Here is a 20,980-nt window from a genome sequence, read left to right on the forward strand (position 1 = left end):
AAAAAAAAAAAAAAAAAAAAAAAAAAAAAAAAAAAAAAAAAAAAAAAAAAAAAACTTTTACTGAATAACTAGATCTTAGTTTACCAAAAATAATATAATTAATTAGAATAAATTAATAATATTTTATTTATATATATATATATATATATATATATATTTAATTCATGTTTATAACAAAATAGTTTATTAAATGAATGAATTACTTATTTAATAAAGTAATCAATTAATTCGCCTATAATGAATAGTAAAAAGTTGATTTATAATAATTATAACTAATCACTCTCGTTAATACATTATAATTTTAAAATATAATTAATTGATTCGCGTACATTTTAAACAAAATCTTAAACTAAACGATTCATTATTTAAGTCTTTTTTGCTTTTGTAGTTTCGTTTTTTCTTTTTACAAAGTCCTTCAATCTTTTATCTCTCGTCTAATTCGTCCTTTAACATTTGACGTTATATATGTGCAAGAGGAAAAAAAAATGTGAACTCATAGTATAGACGAGAGACATCAATGCCTTATTGAGTTATGTTCGAGCCAAAATATAATGAATATGACTATTTCGTTATTATTCTATTGATATATCGTTAATCTGTGAGATTCCATACCCGTTGGAGAGGAGAACTAAACATTCTTTATAAGAGTAAAGAAACATCTCTCTAAACAGTGAGGCTAATGGCGTTATGTAACGAGCCCGGACAATATCTATTAGCTGTAGGCTTGGATTATTATAAATGATATGAGATCCAGACACCGTGCAATGTGCTAGCAAGGGCGTTGGGCCCCAGGAGGTGGATTGTGAAGTCTCACATTAGTTGGAAATGAGAACAAATCTTTCCTTTAAGGGTGTGGAAACTCCTCCCCAACAGACGCATTTTAAAACCGTGAGGCTGACAGTGATATATAATAGACCAAAACGAACAATATCTATTAGTGATGGGCTTGTTCTATTACAAATGATGACAGAGCTAGACACCGAGCAATGTGAGGGGAGTGGATTGTGAGATCTCACATTAGTTGGAGAGGGGAACGAAATATTTCTTACAAGGGGGTGGAAACCTCTCCCTAACAGACGCATTTTAAAACTGTGAGGCTGACGACGATACATAACAGATTAAAACGGACAATATCTATTAGCAATGAGCATGGGCTGTCACGTAATCTCTTTGTATCGTCTTTTCTCTAACGCTCACGAACGTTGAAATACATTAGGAACAAAAGTACTATACATTCAAGTTTCTCACTTCATTTTGTGAACAACTTGTGATAAATGAAAATGATGTTTGAGACAACAAAAGTATGTGTCTCATTTCCACATAGCATAGCTTTATGGATTGGCAATGCAGCAATACACTAAAGGAGGTCAGAAAAAAGAAGGGCCCAAGAACTGCCTCAGAAACTTACAAATTCCTTTGCCCACAGGAACCACCACCAGGCCTCTTTGACATTTTTACTGTGACAAAGCATCCCCTGATGGTGCCAATATGGCTTCCCTGTCCTCTGTTGAGTAGCTGATCAATGCCGAGTCACCTGTACAAGATGTCCTAAGAAGCTTGTCACAAAACTCGAAATCGATAAGTATAGTTCCCTTGAATCTCTTACTTTTAGTAGAGTCAACAGACGAAGTCCGAGTTGGGGTGGTGCTCGACTTCAAATCTGAGATGTGAGGAATTGGACAGACAAGAATGTCAGAAAGGTCATGGCATGTTTTGTTCAACACAAACCATCATCATAGGAAACATCAAATTATACAGATAAGCATGTGCATAGTTATATTTTCATATATGAGTCTGTCACTATGCTACAGAGACTCCAGTTCTTTCCAAGTATGCAAGTTTCATTTTTTGTGAGCATCAAAACATTTAAGCTTTAGCCTCATGTTTCAATGACTGTACAGCATATGTTATTCATCACATAGAACAGGTTGTTACATGTAACAATCCAAGTCCACCACTAGCAGATATGGTTCTTTTTGAGTTTTTTCTTAAAGGACTTCCCCTAAAGGTTTTAAAGTGCGTCTAATAGGGAGAAGTTTCCACACCTTTATAAGAAATGTTTTGTTTCCCTCTCCAACCGACGTAAGATCTCACAATCTACCCCATTGAGGGTCAGCGTCCTCGCTGGCATACTGCCCAATATATGGCTCTGATACCATTTGTAACAACTCAAGTTCACCACTAGTAGATATTGCCCTCTTTGTACCTTCCCCTAAAGAACTTTCCCCTCAAGGTTTTAAAACGCGACTATTAGGGAGAAGTTTCTACACCCTTATAAGGAATGCTTCATTCCCTTCTTTAACCGATGTGAGATCTCACAATCCACCCTCCATTGGGGGCCCAACATCCTCGCTCGCACACCACCCAGTGTCTGTCTATGATACTCTTTGTAACAGCCCAAGCCCACCACTAATCAATATTGTCCTCTTTGGGTTTCCCATAAAGGGCTTCCCCTCAAGGTTTTAAAATGTGTCTACTAGAGAGAAATTTTCCACACCCTTATAAGGAATGCTTTGTTCCTCTCTCCAACCGATGTGGGATCTCACAGTACTCGTGTTATCTTCATTATCTTCAGGGGTGGGGGAGAAAATCAAGAAAGACATAAAACTCTTACCAAATGAATGGTGTAGCCCTTTGACAGCTTCAAAATTTTTGTATGTATAACCAACAAAACTGAGATCTTTGGGAGTCAACAACATCTAATAACAAGTCAGTGGAGACAATAAGATACCAAATAGATTTTATGATTTTACCAAAACACCTTAACATAAACCACAGCAATTGAAAATGAACTATCTACCTTCCTTATTGGTCCAGATCCGGTTCTAGTTGGCGGTGGATTGACCTACGACACAGCAGCACCCTTGTCAGGATCCAGAAAACTTGGTGAGGATTCGTGTCGAGAGGCTTAAAGAAATGAAGATTATCTTGACCTCACCTCATCAAACTGCATAAAATTCTGCATATCGAGTTCGTCGTTGACCTCGGGCTTAAATGCTGCATCGATGTCACAGAGTTTGTCCCACTCGGTATGTTTAAACCAAGGATGTGCCTAAATGGTTTGTTTGTCAATACATAAAATATTAAGAATAGAGCATCAGCATATATCTTGTTTGAGGAAAAGTACTATAGACTGGCCTTGATTTGTTCTGCGCCTCCAGTACCAAGCCTATGCTCAGCATTGCAGAGCAGCCTACTTATCATGTCTTTTGCTTCAGGTGATAATCTTGACTCATCAGGGAATTTTAAGTGATTTTTCCAATGCACAATCTGGTGTTATGGAATTCGGCAGCAAGCGTTAATGTGATTTGAACCACGAAGAAGGAAAAGGACGTGTAAAGAATAGACCACTTAGCATAATGGCTATAAACTATTGTGAGACCCCACGTCAGTTAAAGAGGGGAACGAAGCATTCCTTAAGGGTGTGGAAACCTCTACCTAACAGACGGGTTTTAAAACTGTGAGGCTAACGGCAATACATAATAGGCTAAAGTAGACAATATCTGTTAGCGGTGGGTTTGGGCTGTTGCAAATGGTATCAAAGTTAGGCACCAGGCAGTGTGCTAGTGAGGACGTTGGGCCCTCAACGGGGTGGATTGTGATATCCCACATCGGTTGGAGAGAAGAACGAAACATTCCTTATACGGGTATGGAAACTTCTCCCTAGTAGACGCGTTTTAAAACCTTGAGGGGAACCATTTAAGGAAAAGCCTAGAAAAGACAATATCGCATTTTAAAACCTTGAGGGGAGGCCCTTTAAGGAAAAGTCCAGAGAAGACAATATCCATTAGTGGTGGGCTTGGGCTGTTACAAATGATATCAAGCTAGACACCGGGCGGTGTGCTAATGAGAATGTTGGGTCCCCAATGAGGGTGGATTTTGAGACCTCACATTGGTTGGAGAGGGGAACGAAATATTTCTTATAAGGGTGTGGAAACTTCTCCCTATAGACGCGTTTTAAAACCTTGAGGGGAAGCCCTTTAAGGGAAAGCTCAAAGAAGACAATATCTACTAGTGGTGGGCTTGGGCGGTTACAAATGGTATCAGAGTGAGACACCGGGCGGTGTGCTAGCGAGGACGCTAGACTCTCGATGGGAGTGGATTGTGAGATCCCACATCAATTGAAGAGAAGAACGAAGCATTCTTTATAAGGGTGCGTAAACCTCTCCTTAGCATACGTGTTTTAAAACCGTGAAGCTGATGCAATACGTAACGGACCAAAACAGACAATATCTGCTAACGGTGGGTCTGGGCTTTTACAACTATACTCCTTAAAAAAGAATGTTAACAAAAGAATACTCATAAAGTTCCCTTGATAGTGACTTCTTTGTGACAGCATTCAATGCAAATTATCTGATTGAAATATGAGGCTGCTTGTTCATTTCATGTGCTATTTGATTTCTAATATTTGTACTAAACGAATAGAACCGAAAATGAAAGCTCAAACCGTTGATTTTACCTTTCGACATGTTGTTATTGGATCATCAGAATAAAATGGCGGATAACCGACAAGCATTTCGTACGTTATTGCACCAAGGGACCACCTGCAACCAGGATTTGTGTAAGAATTTGTTCTCAGGACGACATTGAAGCAATTACAATTTGTTCATAGGCAAAATGGAAGATACATAGTAAGGTAAAGATATGGAGACCAATGAAGCAAACAAACCTCATTGAATGACAAGATTATCATAATTGAGAATGTGATATCTCACCTCGGTTGGAGAGAGGAACAATGCATTCTTTATAAGAATGTGGAAACTTCTCCCTAGCAGACGCGTTTTAAAAAGTTTGAGAGGAAAGACAAAAGGGAAGGCCTAAAAAGGACAATATTTGCTCGCGTGGGCTTGGACGGTTACAAATGACATCAGAGCCAGACACTGAGTTGTGTGACAACGAGAATGCTGAGCCCTGAAGGGGGGTGGATTGTGAGATCCCACATCAGTTGGAGAGGGGAATGAAGCATTCTTTATAAGGGTGTGAAAACCTCTCCCTAGCATACACGGTTTAAAAACCTTGAGGGGAAACCTGAAAGGGAAACCCCAAAGAGGACAATATTTGCTAGTGGTGGGCTTGGACCATTATAAATAGTATTAGAGCCAAACACCAAACGGTGTGTCAGCGAGGATGTTGAGCCCTGAAGGGAGGTAGATTGTGAGATCCCACGTCGCTTGGAGAGGGGAACGAAGCATTCTTTATAAGGGTGTGGAAACCTCTCCCTAGCATACGCAGTTTAAAAACTTTTAGGGAAAACCCGAAAGGTAACGCCTAAATAGGACAATATTTGCTAGCGGTGGGCTTGAACCCTTATAAATGGTATTATAGCCAAACACCGGGTGGTGTGTCAGCGAGTATGTTGGGCTCTGAAAGAAGATGGATTGTGAGATCTCACATCACTTGGAGAGGGGAACGAAGCATTCTTTATAAAGGTGAGAAAGTCTCTCCTTAACAGACGCGTTTTAAAAACCTTGTGAGAAAACCCGAAAGGAATAGCCCAAAGAGGACAATATTTGCTAGTGGTGGGTTTGGACCGTTATAAATGGAATCAGAGCCAGACACTATTTTCTAGTGGTGGGCTTGGACCGTTACATATGAAATCAGAGCCAGACACTAGGTGGTGTGCCAGTGAGCATGTTGAGCCCTGAAGGAGGGTGGATTGTGAAATCCCACCTCGGTTGAAGAAGGGAACGAAGCATTCTTTATAAGGGTGTGGAAACCTCTCCCTAGTAGACACATTTTACAAACCTTGAGGAAAAGTTCAAAGATGACAATATCTGCTAGCGGTAGGCTTAGGCCGTTACATGGGCCAACCATATTGCAAGTTAAATTGGGTTAACTTACCAGTCACATTCCACACCGTATCCTTTTTTTAGCAACACTTCTGGATATGAAGAGAGCAAGTTAATCCTGGAGTGCCAACCGGGAAATTCAACCGTAGATATGCAAGTTAAATTGAATAATTGGTTTCCACACACTTCTGGAGTGCCAACCGTGAAAACGCCTAACATTAATAGACAAACAATATAGAACTGTAAAATGATAGCAAAGGGCTAAGAAATATAACGTTTTACTGTCATATTCAACAAAATAGATATCAAGGTGCTGAATATGAAGAGAGCTTGTCTCATACCAGTTTCCTTCTGTTGATCTGCCAGTGCTGAAGTTGTTCGAGGGGGCTCTTCCAGCGCCTCCCGCTTTACTTATCTGGAAAGCTCTCGTCCACGTCCACCGTGTCAGGCAAGTTTTCGTTGTCAAGGACTACATTTTCATTTATAGAAGATAGATTTGTGCAGTCAAGAGGCTTGCAAAGACCAAAATCAGAGAGTTTCATATGACCCCTTTTGTCCAATAGAAGGTTATCAGGTTTTATATCTCTGAAAATTAGATGAACAGAAATGCATAAAGCACATTATAAAGTTGTGTGAAAACACTAACCCACACACACATGTATGTATGTTTATATGTGTGGTATATGCAGAAACACATAACGAACTTGAAGATATAATAGATGCATTCTAGTTTGCCCGAGACTCTTCATGTAACAGCCTAAGCTCACCGCTAGCAGATATTGTCAGCTTTGGCCCGTTACGTATCGACGTCAGCTTCGAGGTTTAAATACGCGTCAACTAGGGAGAGGTTTCCACACCCTTATAAAAGGTTTTGCTCCCCTCTCCAACCAATGTGAGATCTCAAGAGGGGCTCAGCATCCTCGCTGGCACACCTCTCAGCGTTTGCTCTAATACCATTTGTAATGGCCCAAGTAGATGCGTATTAAAACCATGAGGTTGACGGCGATATGTAACGGGTCAAAGTGGACAATATCTACTAGCGGTGGGTTTAGGCTGATAGAAATGGTATTAGAGTTAGACATTGGGCAGTGTTCTAGTGAGAACGTTAGGCCTCAAGGGGGTGGATTGTAAGATCCCACATTGGTTGGAAAGGGGAATGAAGCACTATTTATAAGGGTGTGGAAACCTCTCCCTAACAGACGCGTTTTAAAACCGTGAGACTGACGGCGATACATAACGGGCCAAAGCGGACAATATCTACTAGCGGTAGGCTTAGGTTGTTACAAATGGTTTCAGAGCCAGACACGAGGCAGTGTGCCAGCGAGGACGCTGGGCCTCCAAGGGGGATGGATTGTGAGATCCCACATTGGTTGGAGAGTGGAATGAAGCACCCTTTATAAGGGTGTGGAAACCTCTCTCTAACAAACGCGTTTTAAATCGTGAGGGCGGACAATATCTACTAACGGTGGGCTTAGGCTGTTACAAATGGTATTAGAGTCAAACACTGGGCAGTGTGCCACCAAGGACACTAAACCCCAAGGGGGTGGATTGTGAGATCCCACATTAGTTGGAGAAGAGAACGAAGCACCCTTATAGGGTGAGGAAACCTCTCCCTAATAGACGCGTTTTAAAACCGTGAGCTTGGACTGTTACACTCCACCAACGTAATGAACCAACCTATGGATGTAGTTATGTTTATGAATCTGACTCTATTGCCAAAACAGTTTGGGCGACGTAAAATCTAGCCACAGTTTCTGTCAAAGTTTCCTCCCTTATCAGTAAAGTCATCATGTCACCTCCTGGAAGATACTCCATGATAAGATACAAGTATTCAGCATCTTGGAAGGAATAATAGAGTTTCACAATGCAGTGACTCGCAACTTCTGCAAGTAAATTCCTTTCAGCTCTGACATGTTCAACCTATGTTCAAGCGAGAGAACGTAAATCGAACATGTTCGTGGCACAAAAGCTATAATGTTGCACAGTTGAATAGATTCAGCAATGTTAGTCTTGATAAAGCTAGTAGCTAGACATGTTTTCAAAACCAAGTGAAAAGGAGTTCAAAACATAATGAAATTACCATATACAAGTCAAGCCTTACCTGTCCTCTGCTGAGCATTTCTGATTTCTTCAGCTTCTTCATGGCATAGATGTTGCCTGTTTTCTTCTCTCGACAAAGCCTGACCTGTAAAATAATGCTGAATATACATTAAACCACGTTATTCTCCTGGAAGGAAAGTACCTAAGCCCACCGCTAACAGATATTATCTACTTTGGCCTATTATAAATAGTATTAGAGCTAGACATTGGGTGGTGTGCCAGCGAGAACACTGAGCCCTCAATTGGGGTGGATTGTGAGATCCCACGTCGGTTGGAAAGGGGAACGAAACATTACTTATAAGGGTGTGGAAACCTCTCCATAGTAGACGTGTTTTAAAACCGTGAGGCTGACAGCAATATGTTAGGGGCCAAGGCGGACAACCGATGTGGGATCTCACAATCCACCCTCCTTAGGGACCCAATGTCCTCGTTGGCACACCTCCCGTACCTGGCTCTCATACCATTTGTAACAGTCCAAGCCCACCGCTAGCAAATATTGTCCGTTTTGGTCCTTTACAAATGGTATCAGAGCTAGACACTGAGTTTTATGCTAGCAAGAACACTGAGCCCCCAATGGGGATGGGATTGTGAGATCTCACGTCGGTTGGAGAGGGAAACGAAACATTCCTTATAAGGGTGTAGAAACATCTCCCCTCGCAGACGCGTTTTAAAACCATGAGGCTGACAGCAATACGTAAGGGGCCAAAGTGGACAACCGATGTGGGATCTCACGGTTTTAAAACGCGTCTACTAAGGAGAGGTTTTCACACCCTTATAAGGAATGCTTTGTTCCCCTCTCCAACCGATGTGGGATCTCACAATCCACCTTCCTTGGGGGCCCAACATCTTCGTTGGTACACCGCTCGAACCTGTCTCTGATATCATTTGTAATAGCCCAAGCCCACCGCTAGCAAATATTGTCTGCTTTGGCCCATTACAAATGGTATCAAAGCTAGACGTCGGATGGTATGCTAGTAAGGACACTGGGCTCCCAAAGGGGGTGGATTGTGAGATCCCACTTCGGTTGGAGAGGGGAACAAAACATTCCTTATAAGGGTATAGAAACCTCTCCCTAGCTGACACGTTTTAAAACCGTGAGACTGACGGGAATACGTAACGGAGCAAAGCGGACAACCGATGTAGGATCCCACGGTTTTAAAACGCGTCTACTAGGGAGAGGTTTTCACACCTTTATAAGGAATTGGGATCTCACAATCCACCTTCCTTGGGGACCCAACGTCCTCGTTGGCACACCACCCGAACCTAGCTTTGATACATTTCTAACAACCCAAGCTCACCACTAGCAAATATTGTCCTCTTTGGCCCGTTACATATCGTCATCAGTTTCACGGTTTTTAAAATGCGTCTATTAGGGAGAGGTTTCCACACTCTTATAAGAAATGCTTCGTTCTCCTCTCCAACCAACGTGGTATCTCACGTAATACTGGTTATCCATCTCTAAAATTGTATAGAGAAAGCATTACAATAAACTATCTTAATTATATGTCACAAAATGAATCATTTCTATTTCCAACCTCCCCGAAAGCACCTCAACCAATAATCGTCCAAAGGTCGAAATCCTCGACACAAATTTTATGCCTTTTCAGCCTCATGTATTGAGTCTCCTTGAGCTCCAAATCTTTCAATAGATTAATTTGTTCTTCTTCTGAGACATCTAAAGATGCCAACTTCTTTTCAAGCACGGAACGCCTACAGATATCAAAATAAGTTAAGAGAAACCTGTCTCATTGATTACAGAATCCATAACTTAGTCCCCAATGTAATCAACAATCCTACATGGTTATAAGTGCAAATTCCAAAATCATTTTAGCAGTGTAACAGTCTATGCCCACCGCTAGCAAATATTGTCTGTTTTGGCCAGTGATACCTCACGGTTTTAAAATGCGTCTTCGAGAGGAAAGATTTCTACACCCTTATAAAGGGTGCTCCATTCCCCTCTTCAACCAATGTGGGATTTCAAAATCCACTCCCTTGGAGGCCAAAGTCCTCGTTGCACACTGCCCGGTGTCTAGCACTTATACCATTTGTAACAACTCAAACCCATGTCCGCTTTGGCCCATTACGTATCGCCGTCAGCCTCACGGTTTTAGAACACGTCTACTAGGGAGAGGTTTCCACACCCTTCTAAAGAATGTTTCATTCCCCTCTCCAACCAACGTGGGATCTCACAGGAAAAATAAAGCCATACAAAACACTATACATTGTATCGAGTTCATGCCACAAAGATCAGAAACAGGTTAGATTCGAAACACTTCCAAACTCAGCTCAGCTACAAACTTTTCATGTCTTAAGATTAACCTCAAATCTTAACATTAAAACGCATCAAATGTAAGGAAAACACAACAAAATCTGTCTAAGAATCATGTCATAAAACCATTGCATGTGTTAAGATTAACCTAAATCCACTGTCTTCTAATCCTAATAAAGAAAGCGATCATGGAAGAATCAGATTTACAAGGGAAAATAAGAAAATGATGGGATGTTTAGAACCTCTCTTTGCGTTCTTGAATGTGCTTTTTTTGAGCCTTGTAATGATTCTCAATGAACTGTTTGGCTGCAGCGACATTCTCCAGAGTCAATCTCGAACCCACAACTCCGATTTCTTCCTCCTCCTCCTCGGCGGCGGTTCCCACTTCGTCTTCTTCCTCGGCTTCAACCTTCCGATGATCCTCCATTTATGCCCCTTTTTCTTTTCAATTTCTCCTACAAAAACCAGAACATTCCTCTGTTTCGTGTTGATTGTCGGAGAATGGCGCCTCAAAAAATTAACAAAGCGGACGACATTTTTTTTGTTTGTTGGAATCCATTTGTCGTCCTCAAATGTGGGAAATGGAGATTCGTTCGTTCGTTCGTTCGTTGCTTCCTTCCCCTGTTTTTGCAAAGCGGACGACATTTCCGCGCGCTCTCTCTCTGTTTCTACGAGATGTATCATTCAATGCCATTGCGACCAAAAATTGAGACAGCCGACAGAATTTATGTCCATTCTTTTATAATGTTCTTATATTCTTGTTCTTTTTGTCAAAGAACGTGTTCTTGCTTATTGTTATTTAATGTTTTTATACGAATAATTACTTAGCTGAACTTCATTCCGTTAAATATTTATACTTGTAATTTAGTTAAACCTGTGGTATGAATCGAGTATAATGTTGGGTAACTCGTTGAAACGAGATAAGAGACTAACCCCATAAGAGGTCGGTCAAAAGCCATACAACAAAATAGTGGGTCAACTAAAACCATAGCCGGAACCCATTTTGGACCAAGTTATGGCCACTTTAGCCTAGACTAGGCTTTATGCCAACCTTCTTAGAGTGGATCATAACCCTATGATCCATCACCTTAGAACAATGGCACAGTGGTTCAATCACAACCAATTTTGTAAGAGAATGTTTGCAGGTTCAATCTTCTATTACAAAACATAATTTCTTTATAAGAATGTGACAATTCAAAACGTCCCTAGTAACACTATCACTAACCACCGATGGAAAAAGCTCCACTGGAATTACAAGTATACTTTCAAAAAATCACTAAATATATTTAAATATTTTAAAAAAATTATAGGTTTTTCATCAATGTTCAAACTCCCTAAAGAAACCCAGTTCCGGCGAGCCCATGGTGCAGAAGATTATGAGCAATATGGTCTCTACCCTGAATGGCACTCACAGACCTGACCCCATTACTCTCCGGCACCATTTCATCATCAAAAACCTCAAATTTCAGCTCAGAATCGAACCTTTCTTTCCTCATCTCGCATATATTATGAAGAACACAACAAGCTCCCAGCACCACCGGCAGCTCCTGCAGCTTCACCTCAGTCCTCTTCTGCAGGCAAGTCCACCGTCCCTTCAGCCGTCCAAACGCCGCCTTCGCCGCCGCCTGAATCTCGCCGACCTTCTCGTTAAAAGCGTGCTGCGTCCATGTCAAATTCTGTAACGTATAAGGCACCAAAAGCCAATCCATTAATGGGTACCCTGAATTTCCGACGATGAAAACGTCGTTCAAAAGCCCCATATTTGCCCTTTCGAAAAGGGCTGATTTTTCAAGAACTTGATCGTCCGGCATCGATCCCGGCCACCCGATACAGACGTCGGTGAACACACCGGCGGGATCCACGACACCTTGAACGGTGATGGAATATGAAGTTTTTTGGTTGCGTTCTGTGTGGCGTTTGTTGAAATAAGCGGCGACGCTGTTTTTGGGTGCGATTATTGGGATATGGGTCGTGTAAATTGCGCCACCCACTTTGGGAATCCCTGAAATTGACTCGAATTCTTGCTTGATCTTCGTTAATTTTGACTCCTCCGGCCATTGCAGGAATTTCGGCATTAAAACCTTACGAATTGCAGAACAAACCTCCAGGACTAATTTATGGCACGTCGAGATTCCTAGCCCAAACCGTTTCGACACCAATCGGAGCGGCTCGCCGGTGGCCAACCGCCATATACACACGGCGACCCGCTGCCGGACGGGAATCGCCACCCGAAGCATGGTGTCCTTTTTCATAACAGTTGAGTCTAATTCCCTACAGATCATATCGAATGTCGCTTTGCTCATTCTGAACGCCCGTCGGAATTCCTCATCGGGAAAATCCGGGTGGTTGCATTGGTCCCACCAATCCTTCGATCGGTTCTTCACCCATAGCCTCCGCTGATGAGCTCCGGCGCCGCCTTTAGCCGGTGAAGAATTATCATTTTGCGGCGTTCCACGGCGGGGTTTTTTCGAAAGTACTTGGAATTCGTCGGAATCCATAACCCAATGTTCTTGCTGTTCGTCTCTGTTTTCAACCCAGAAGGGAAGGTTTAGTAAATCATTTCCGCCATTGCCGCTGCCGTCGTCGCCATTGTCGGTGGGTCTCCGCCGCTTTTTGAGGCTCTGATTCACACTGAAATTATCTATTTCTGAGAAGAAATTGGAGATGGGTAAGAACTCGTCTTGATTAAGAAATGGAACCGAAGTAATCTCCATCAAATGGAACTCAAAAAGATCAAATCTTTCGATGTGGGTATGAACGGAAGAACAATTATAGAGAGAATTTGATGATCCAAATGTGAAATAGAACTTGGAATTGAGAAGAAATGAAGAAAACAATGACATTTATATGAACAGAGAAAGAAATGAATATACAGAGTGATTGCAGAAACGTGTGGGTAAGTGGGAACGCGTAGAGGATTATTTGACGGTGACTTGGACTGGTAGGTAGGACCCACTTCCTTCTTTTAATTTTAATTTTAATTTTTTTTTTTTGGATAAAACTAAAAAATGAGTATTGGTTAAGGGACCTACGCGGTCAATGATTAGGGTTCTTAGGGAGGAAGATGGAGCCGAAGGTTCCAGTTGGTTCACGCGGACCGGCAGGCGCGTCGGGGTGGAGATGGGTTAGGATCTAGGAAGGTTCTTGATTGTTTTTGTTTTAAATTCAATGATTTTCAATTTTTTTTCTAAAAATGATTGCTAATTTTGAAATGTGGAATTCAAATGGGTTTTTGATTTTCGGTAAGAAATAGATGTCTCTTTGCTTGAGTAGATTAGGCATCCGTGTACGGTTCGAATAGAAGTACTCGAAAAAACTCGATCAACTCAATCTAGCTCGTACTGTTTAGGTCGGGCTGAAATTATTCATAAATTATTTTAAAACTAAACTGAGTTGAAATGGGTTTAGGTTAGAGGCTTAGTGTTTTTACCCAAAGTGTGTTATGTTGCCTTATTTACTTTAATTTGAAATTAATTGATATTTTGAGGGTAACAAATCTATTTTTAATTATCAATAATTTTAGTATTTTGAAGTGTCCATCGTGCAGAGTTTAGACTAACGTTCCAAAGCTAAAAATAGAGATAAAAATACTTAATTGCAACTTGGACAAATAAGATCTTGACACTTGGAGTTGGATGAGTAGACTCATTGTCTTTAAAATAAAATAAAAGAAAACTAATTATATATAATATAATTTTAAAATAAATTATGCCAGCATGGCTACAAGTAATCACACACTCAACACTTTCTATATTTATTTTTTCTATTTTTTGGACTTTTGAAAAATATTTAAAGGTGACAATAATTTTCTAATATTTTTCCAAATTTTTTTTTTTAAGAATATATTTTAAAATGGAAAAAGGTTCAAAAGTGCATGCCAATCGTATCTTAGTTTGAAATTAAAATTTAATTGTTTTTTTTTTAATATAAACTTAAGTTTTTCATTGGATGGTTAATATTTAATCAAATATTAATTAAATAAAATTTTGACTGGAATTAATCAAGGGTTGATAGTTGGTAAGACTCTTTTGAACTTTCAACCCCACGAGGACTTCATATTAAAGGTTTATTAGTTTATAAAAGTATCTAATAATTAAAGGAATTATATTTAAATTAGTATTATTACGTTAATTAAGCTTCAAATAATTAAATAATAGTAACTACTATTATTTTGTCGCATTCAAATCCGTCTCAATTTATATACGTTGACCATCAAATAACGACCAAAACTAAATAATTAGTTTTATAGTTTAAATTTAATTTTTTTTAAAAAAAATTAAATAATCTTTTAGAATCACATGCTTTTAGAGAATAATCATTTTAATTATTAAATATTTACCGTATTTAATTTGGTCTTAAAACATATGCATTTAGAAAATAATTGATATGTGAAAATCACTACAAAGTGAGTAAGATTCGGATTATCGAGTATCTCAAGACAAAAATATTGTTTGAGATTCAAATCACTCCACAAGCAAGATTGACCATGTCTACCTTGAATGATTCTTGTTGATTAAATATCTCACGATAACACTTGATTGAGATTCGAATCACTCCACAAGCAAGATTGATCATGTCGAGCTTGAATTATTCCACATGCAACCTAAACTAGTAAAGGCATTCCAAGAATTGTATCATTCATACTTAATGGCTATAATTAATCATAACCTAAAGTAAATAAAAAGTTTTAAAATACATTAATGAAATAATAACTCTAAATTACTTTAAATTGTAATCCCAAAATTTATAATATGAAATTTTTGTGGCATAAATTGAAATATCTTTTGATAATTTCAACAATATTTTATTCACATCTTCATTGAAGCATATTGTATGATTGATATCTCTTGATTTATATTAATAATAATTTTAGTTATTAAATATTTAGAATATTTAATTTAGACTTAAAACTTTTTAAATAATAGAGGTGTATAAAATATCAATAATTATATTAATTTAAACTCAAGGAAAAAAAGAAAAATATATAAAAACATTTAATGTCGAACATTTTAAGAATGTATTCTAACACCAAATTTATTAAATATTTTTAATTTATAATTTTTTTACCCAAAATAAAAAATAAATAAAGATTTGTTAAATTTTTACGATTTAAAAACGTATTAAATACATATTTAAAGTTAATAAAATAAATTTACAATTAAAAAATAAAGAGGAAGCACGTGCGCGTGGGAATCCCACGTGAATCACACAATTTCGGCCGCAACACTGGAATCATAGAGAAGTCATGCTTACGTCATAAATACATATCTTTATTTTATCTTACTTTGTTTTTTCTTAAATTAAAATAGCTAAATTAATAAAAAAATATTTTTAAATTTTATACTTTGACTAAAAAAAATACACATAAACGTTGAATATATATATATATATATATATATATATTTTTTTTTTTTGTTTTTATACTAATTTTAAAAAGTACCCCTAACTTTTAAAATCAATTTTTTTAAAAAAGATTCTATACGGGTATTAGTAATTTATTTCAAAATATTCATACAATTTTAAAAGTAGAATTCACACTTCTTAAAAATTTTAAAATATTTTAAAAATAAATTATAAAATTTAAAGATATTTTTATTAATTAAGTCCATTGACCGATAGTAGTCAAATATCGACTATTCTTTTATAATTTTATATTTTATTTTACTATTATTTATCAGAAATTATTTATTATTATTTACATCCTAATCCACCCGTGCCAATGATTGTTCATTTTATATATATATATAATTAAACAAATTTAAAAAAACACGTTGAATTTGCAAGGTATTTGATTTTGATTATTGGATAATCTATTTTTAATTTGGGTGTGATTTTTTTTAAAATTTTGAAAAGCGCGTGAAAATTATTAAAATGTTATGATCAAATTTATTTTAAAAATAAAAAATCAGAGGAATATGCTCGTTTGATTTCAAAAACAAAATAATATAGTTTTTTAAATATATATATATATATATATATATATATCTACAAAGACATAGTGGGACCCACACGCTAAAATATTCAGAGTTTAATTCAACTTTTTAAAATATATTATTTTAAATTGTAGTTTGAATGGTTTATTCTAGTGCACGAGAAAAAAATATATGATTCTAAATTTAAATTTTTTAATTTTATTAATTTAAATTTAAACCTCAATAAGTATATTAATAACCATAATCAATTAAGCTTTCATTTTAGTTCCATTAAAATTGTTTTTGCACGTAATATGTAATTTTATTTTAGTTATTTTTTTTTTTTCGAACTAATTACTATTTTTCTCCTACCATAAAAATTGAATTGATTATTTTTTATTTATGTTATTATTAGAGTTCAACGGGACAAATATAGAGATTCAAACTTCTAACATTTTGATTGAGATTTGAATGTCTTAACCAATTGAGTTGTGTTTGAGTCAGACACAAGTCTGTTGCATAAATTCATGCTCGTATTAGTGGTTTAACAAGTTGTGCCATTGTGAGAAAAAACTCATTTAGATGAAAATATTAATTTATCAACGATTTGGGTTTGTTCCATGACCAAATAAAAACCTTGATATGGAGTGCTTGGGGTCAGAGACTGAAACCTTCTCTTAGCCGATGCGTTTTAAAGCCTTGAGGGGAGCCCGAAACGGAAAGTCCAAAATGGATAATGTCTATAAATGGTGGATCTAGGTCTTACAAAAAGTAAGGGGTAGTCTCAAATGGGCCATTATAGAAAGTAAAGGCAGTTGGTCACAAGGAAGAATTTTAGGTTAGCTTTCGAGCTCGATGTCAAATATGAGGATAACTGGGAGTCTCGATTGGGTTGTTACAGAAAGTAAAGGCAGTCGGTCAGAAGGAAAAATTTTAGGCTGACTTTCGAGCTCCATGTTAAATACGAGAATAACTAAGAGTTGGAAGGGCGAACCCTTAGAAAAATATATATTAATTTACATTCACGCTATTATAATCATTTAAAAATATTTTATTTTCTCTAAATAAAATTTCATTTAAATTTGATAATGATTTTATGCTCCACCACACAAAATAGTTTTCCATATTTGTAGATTAGAAATATATTAATCATATTTACAGAAGTGCCCAGAAAAGTGTGGCTTTCATCGTTCTTCTTCTTGAACACACAACAATAAATGGAATTGCAGAAATTTTCTTCGAGATCGGAGTTGGAGCAGAATCGAGCAGTGGCTTTAATTGATCTGTGAACCAGGCGCAAGGTACAGCGGATTTGAACCTTTGAAGGCTTAGTACATCTCGGCGAAATTTCTGCTCTGAAATGGCGTCCCTTCTCAGCCCATCAACGCCGCCATCCGCCATTCATCTGAGACGAAAGGTTTTCTTTTCTACTACAGTTTCTCCGGTTGTATTGAAGCGGAAATCTTCAACTAGAGTCTTTTTATCGTATATTCTTTTGTCGAACAATTTGATTATGTCTATGTTACTTACAACTACAGTTTCTCCGGTTGAAATTGAGTTGTAGATTGTTGAGTATTTGTAGACCGTAATGAAAATGGATGCGGATTTGGTAGTTGAAGTTTTCCTAGAGATAGGATGTGCTCCATTCTGTAGAAATTTAGTGAAAACCGTTGCAATTTCTTCATTTTCAGAGTCGATAGTTGTCTAAACAGAAATTGCAATAGAGTTTTTTAGACAAATCATCTCGGTTTGCAACGTTAAATGAGTGTTTGCCTTTCTCTTCTTCTGATGAACAGGTGAATCTTCTCGATTTCAGTTCTTTATCTACAAATCATTCATTAAAAGTTTATGGGAAAATTGGAAGGACTGGTGGCTATCATGGAATTTGCTTTACAACAAGGGCCAAGGGTGGTATTGAACAAGATGTTCTTGAGAAAGATAAAGAGCCAATTGAAATTGACGTTGACAATGGTAAGCTTTCATAATCTAAATTACTTTTGTTTTATCATTTGCAACTCATGAGTTCTACAGACTATGGAGCTGTTGGCGTTCACCACGTTGGAGTGCTTTGTGAGAATCTCGAGAGGTCACTCCACTTCTATCTAAATATTCTAGGTAAGTCTGTTCTTCGTGGATCACTATACGCATGCTGAATATTCATAGGAGATAAAAAATTTTGCAACTGGAAAATAGGTCTTAAAATAAACGAAGCAAGGCCACACGATAAGCTTCCTTATAGAGGTGCTTGGTTGTGGGTGGGTGCTGAGATGATTCATTTAATGGAACTTCCAAATCCTGATCCTTTATCTGGACGACCTGAACATGGAGGCCGTGATCGTCATACTTGTATTGGAATTAGGGATGTATCGAAGTTGAAAGTGATCCTTGATAAAGCTGGTAAAAATCTTTCCTTAACAAAGCTGAATAATCTATCACTTTTCATGTTACAAGTCATAAATGGTAGCCTTACATTTATTATTTCGTAGCCCGTACTAAGATTATGGCGTTCCTTTTTTCAATTAAAGCTCATGTTTACACAGAAAAATACTAAAAATTATGGTCATGCAGGTATTCCCTATACGCTTAGCAAGTCAGGAAGGCCAGCAATCTTTACAAGAGATCCAGATGCAAATGCTTTAGAATTTACTCAACTCGATGGGTAATTCAGTCCTTATCAGATACCTATGAGCTTTCATTGCTTATGAACCACCTCAGGATCTTCAGATCATTGAAAAGGTCAGTTGCAATATACTATGGTTTCGGATGAACAAACATGATATCGTTTTATCGCAAGGAAACAAGAATATGATTATATGTATGCATTTCATGTCCTAATAAACCAGTAATATGCTATAAATTTACAAACTGAGCATCTTCTCTCTGTACTTTTATCTTTTTTCTGTAAGCCATAATATTAATGTTGTCTAAAAGGTTTACTGGTTTAATCCTTGAAGCTTCCCTTGAAGGATATAAGTTGTCCGTAATTGTTTTTAACCTTCAAAAGATAATTAAGAAACAGAAGGCCAGAAATGAAACTACTCCGCCAACATGACTTCTAATATAGAAAAGGAAGTTGGTAAAGATTTTGTTGAAGGGTTCAATTTGAATCGGATTATAATTTTTAGTTTTCAAATTCATTTGACATTGAATGCAAACTTTCAAGAACTGGAAAGAAAACAATGTGTTACTGAAACATAAACAATGATATAGTTAGTCTTCAAGCAGCATGTAGGAAAATGAAAGAAGAAGCTGAAAGAGAGAGAGAGAGACTAAAATTGGTATTAAGATACTCAGGTAAAGACTGGTGACGGAGAGAGAGAGAGCACACAGAATTTCTAGCATGACCATGCAAGAAAAGAACTATGTGTGCTCCCTCTCTTCTGTCACCTTCCTTGGCACTTCAGATAAAGATTACCTTCTGTTTGTTGAGCAATTTTTCCTCCAACTTTAATTCCACCGGAAAAGGAGGATAAGTGGCCATAGAAACACAAATTTGGATGGTTGATCTGATTTCGTACTAATTACTGATATTTATAAGAAGGTTACTTGTGCTCTGATTAAAGAAAACATAAACCTCTGCTTTAAACTCTTATTGGTCATTCTATCCTAAAGTTCTAATTGGAAGCATTTTTACCACTAGGTTGGGGAATGGGAATTGTTAGACATCAAGGAACTGGATTATTCTTAGCCAATTAGAGCCGATGTGATATTTTCGTTTCTTATGCATTAATCACATGTGTAATAAAACTGTTGGTCCACTACAGAGTGATAATTTGAAATAATATTCTTTAATCCATTACAGATACTAATTACGTTTTTCTGTTAAGAAAGAAAGAAAGAAAAGGTAATATTGTTTTCTAATTCAGGATTATACCCTCTACTTATCTCAGGGTATTTTTTTCGATTTAATAGATTTTAGTCAAGAACTCGTAGGATATTAAATGTGTTGTGTACTCTTAATTTTCAAAAAATACTGAAGCTTACAGGACGTGGATTGTAGAGACCCAATCGTCAGACGGGCAGTGGAAAGGTATTTGTAGATTGTGTTGATATAGATTCGATGTATTATTTACCTAATGTTGTCATAGAATTAACAAAGAATTCGAGGAGTTTTGTACGGTCAATATTGTGATTGTCCTATTGAATAATGTCCTTTGCGGACAGGGAGTTTTGTATGACCTATTGTGATTGTCCTCTTGAATAATCGCTTATAGCTATCTCTTTGAACTAGGAGAATAGTGATGAAAGAAATTATAGTTAATGTTATTATAAGTGACCAATGCAGTGTCGATACGTAGCAAGCTAAGAAGCTAGAATTTAAAAAGATAATAATTAACTTTGGATGTCACTTAAGACAACTTTGACAGAAAGAGGGAGACAGCATCTATGCTTTAGGATATAAAGCAGGTTAAATTGTGCCAATTACCATTTCCTATTCTCATAGTAATCATCTTTCAGATTGCCTTCTGATTTCTGAAGTATACACGTCTATCTTCTCCACACATCAAAAAGGAAACATGTGCGTGCTATTTTTTTAACTAAACAAATCTGAAGAAAAGGTTTTGAATGGAATATTTGGGAGCACATTGAAAAACCATTATTACTCGTTGTATTAACTGTGCTTGAGGTGATTGCTTGGGATATGAATCTGGTGAGGTATGATAGCTAGTTGTTACAGAAATTCTTAGTTGTTGGTGACATGTTACGACCCTTGATTGGTAGAGTTGGATTCTGAGTTCTTGTGCTTGTGTTTGTGTGTGCCTTGGTCAAGGATTGGCTTGTATAGTTGCTTAGCTGAGCTCATAAAAGAATCTATTAAACCCCACCGAACATTGAAGAAAGCACCACCAGACCAATATGGAACTGTTAATGGAAAAGTTTAGGAAGGAGGTGGTTTACTCAATTGAGTC

At 37.4% G+C, this 20,980-nt stretch overlaps 2 protein-coding genes and 1 pseudogene across 4 annotated transcripts; 1 reads left to right on the forward strand and 2 right to left on the reverse strand.

Annotated features, from left to right (window-relative positions):
• Positions 1-1,331: 1,331 nt before the first annotated feature.
• On the reverse strand, positions 1,332-10,585 carry LOC111485021 (annotated as a pseudogene).
• Positions 10,586-11,296: 711 nt separating this feature from the next.
• LOC111485185 (protein ALP1-like) lies at positions 11,297-12,960 on the reverse strand. Its single transcript, XM_023131947.1, has one exon. The coding sequence runs from the start codon at positions 12,870-12,872 to the stop codon at positions 11,493-11,495; it is 1,380 nt and encodes a 459-aa protein (XP_022987715.1). The 5' UTR covers positions 12,873-12,960; the 3' UTR covers positions 11,297-11,492.
• A 4,242-nt stretch (positions 12,961-17,202) lies between these two features.
• On the forward strand, positions 17,203-20,338 carry LOC111485283. 3 transcript variants are annotated; one of them, XR_002718642.1, is made up of 6 exons: positions 17,203-17,487; positions 17,867-18,041; positions 18,102-18,185; positions 18,264-18,467; positions 18,639-18,806; positions 20,050-20,338. XR_002718642.1 is itself a non-coding variant. In XM_023132108.1 (5 exons), the coding sequence occupies exons 1-5, from the start codon at positions 17,431-17,433 to the stop codon at positions 18,731-18,733; spliced, it is 615 nt and encodes a 204-aa protein (XP_022987876.1). In that variant the 5' UTR covers positions 17,203-17,430; the 3' UTR covers positions 18,734-19,015. The 3 variants fall into 3 exon arrangements, 1 of the variants encoding a protein (XP_022987876.1); XR_002718643.1 differs by having other exon boundaries at positions 20,057-20,338; XM_023132108.1 differs by lacking the exon at positions 20,050-20,338 and having other exon boundaries at positions 18,639-19,015.
• The last annotated feature ends 642 nt before the right edge of the window (positions 20,339-20,980 follow it).

The sequence above is a fragment of the Cucurbita maxima genome, unplaced genomic scaffold (assembly GCF_002738345.1).
Source record: "Cucurbita maxima cultivar Rimu unplaced genomic scaffold, Cmax_1.0 Cma_Scf00010, whole genome shotgun sequence".
In the NCBI taxonomy this organism is placed as follows: domain Eukaryota; kingdom Viridiplantae; phylum Streptophyta; class Magnoliopsida; order Cucurbitales; family Cucurbitaceae; genus Cucurbita; species Cucurbita maxima.

What these genes read in the sequence shown, in the direction of transcription:
- LOC111485283 (XM_023132108.1), top strand. Translation starts at nt 17,431, where the DNA reads ATGGCGTCCCTTCTCAGCCCATCAACGCCGCCATCCGCCATTCATCTG. An exon ending in CTTCTATCTAAATATTCTAG is followed by an intron (nt 18,186 to 18,263) that starts GTAAGTCTGTTC and finishes ACTGGAAAATAG; the next exon opens with GTCTTAAAATAAACGAAGCA. An exon ending in AGTGATCCTTGATAAAGCTG is followed by an intron (nt 18,468 to 18,638) that starts GTAAAAATCTTT and finishes ATGGTCATGCAG; the next exon opens with GTATTCCCTATACGCTTAGC.
- LOC111485185 (XM_023131947.1), bottom strand. Translation starts at nt 12,872, where the DNA reads ATGGAGATTACTTCGGTTCCATTTCTTAATCAAGACGAGTTCTTACCC.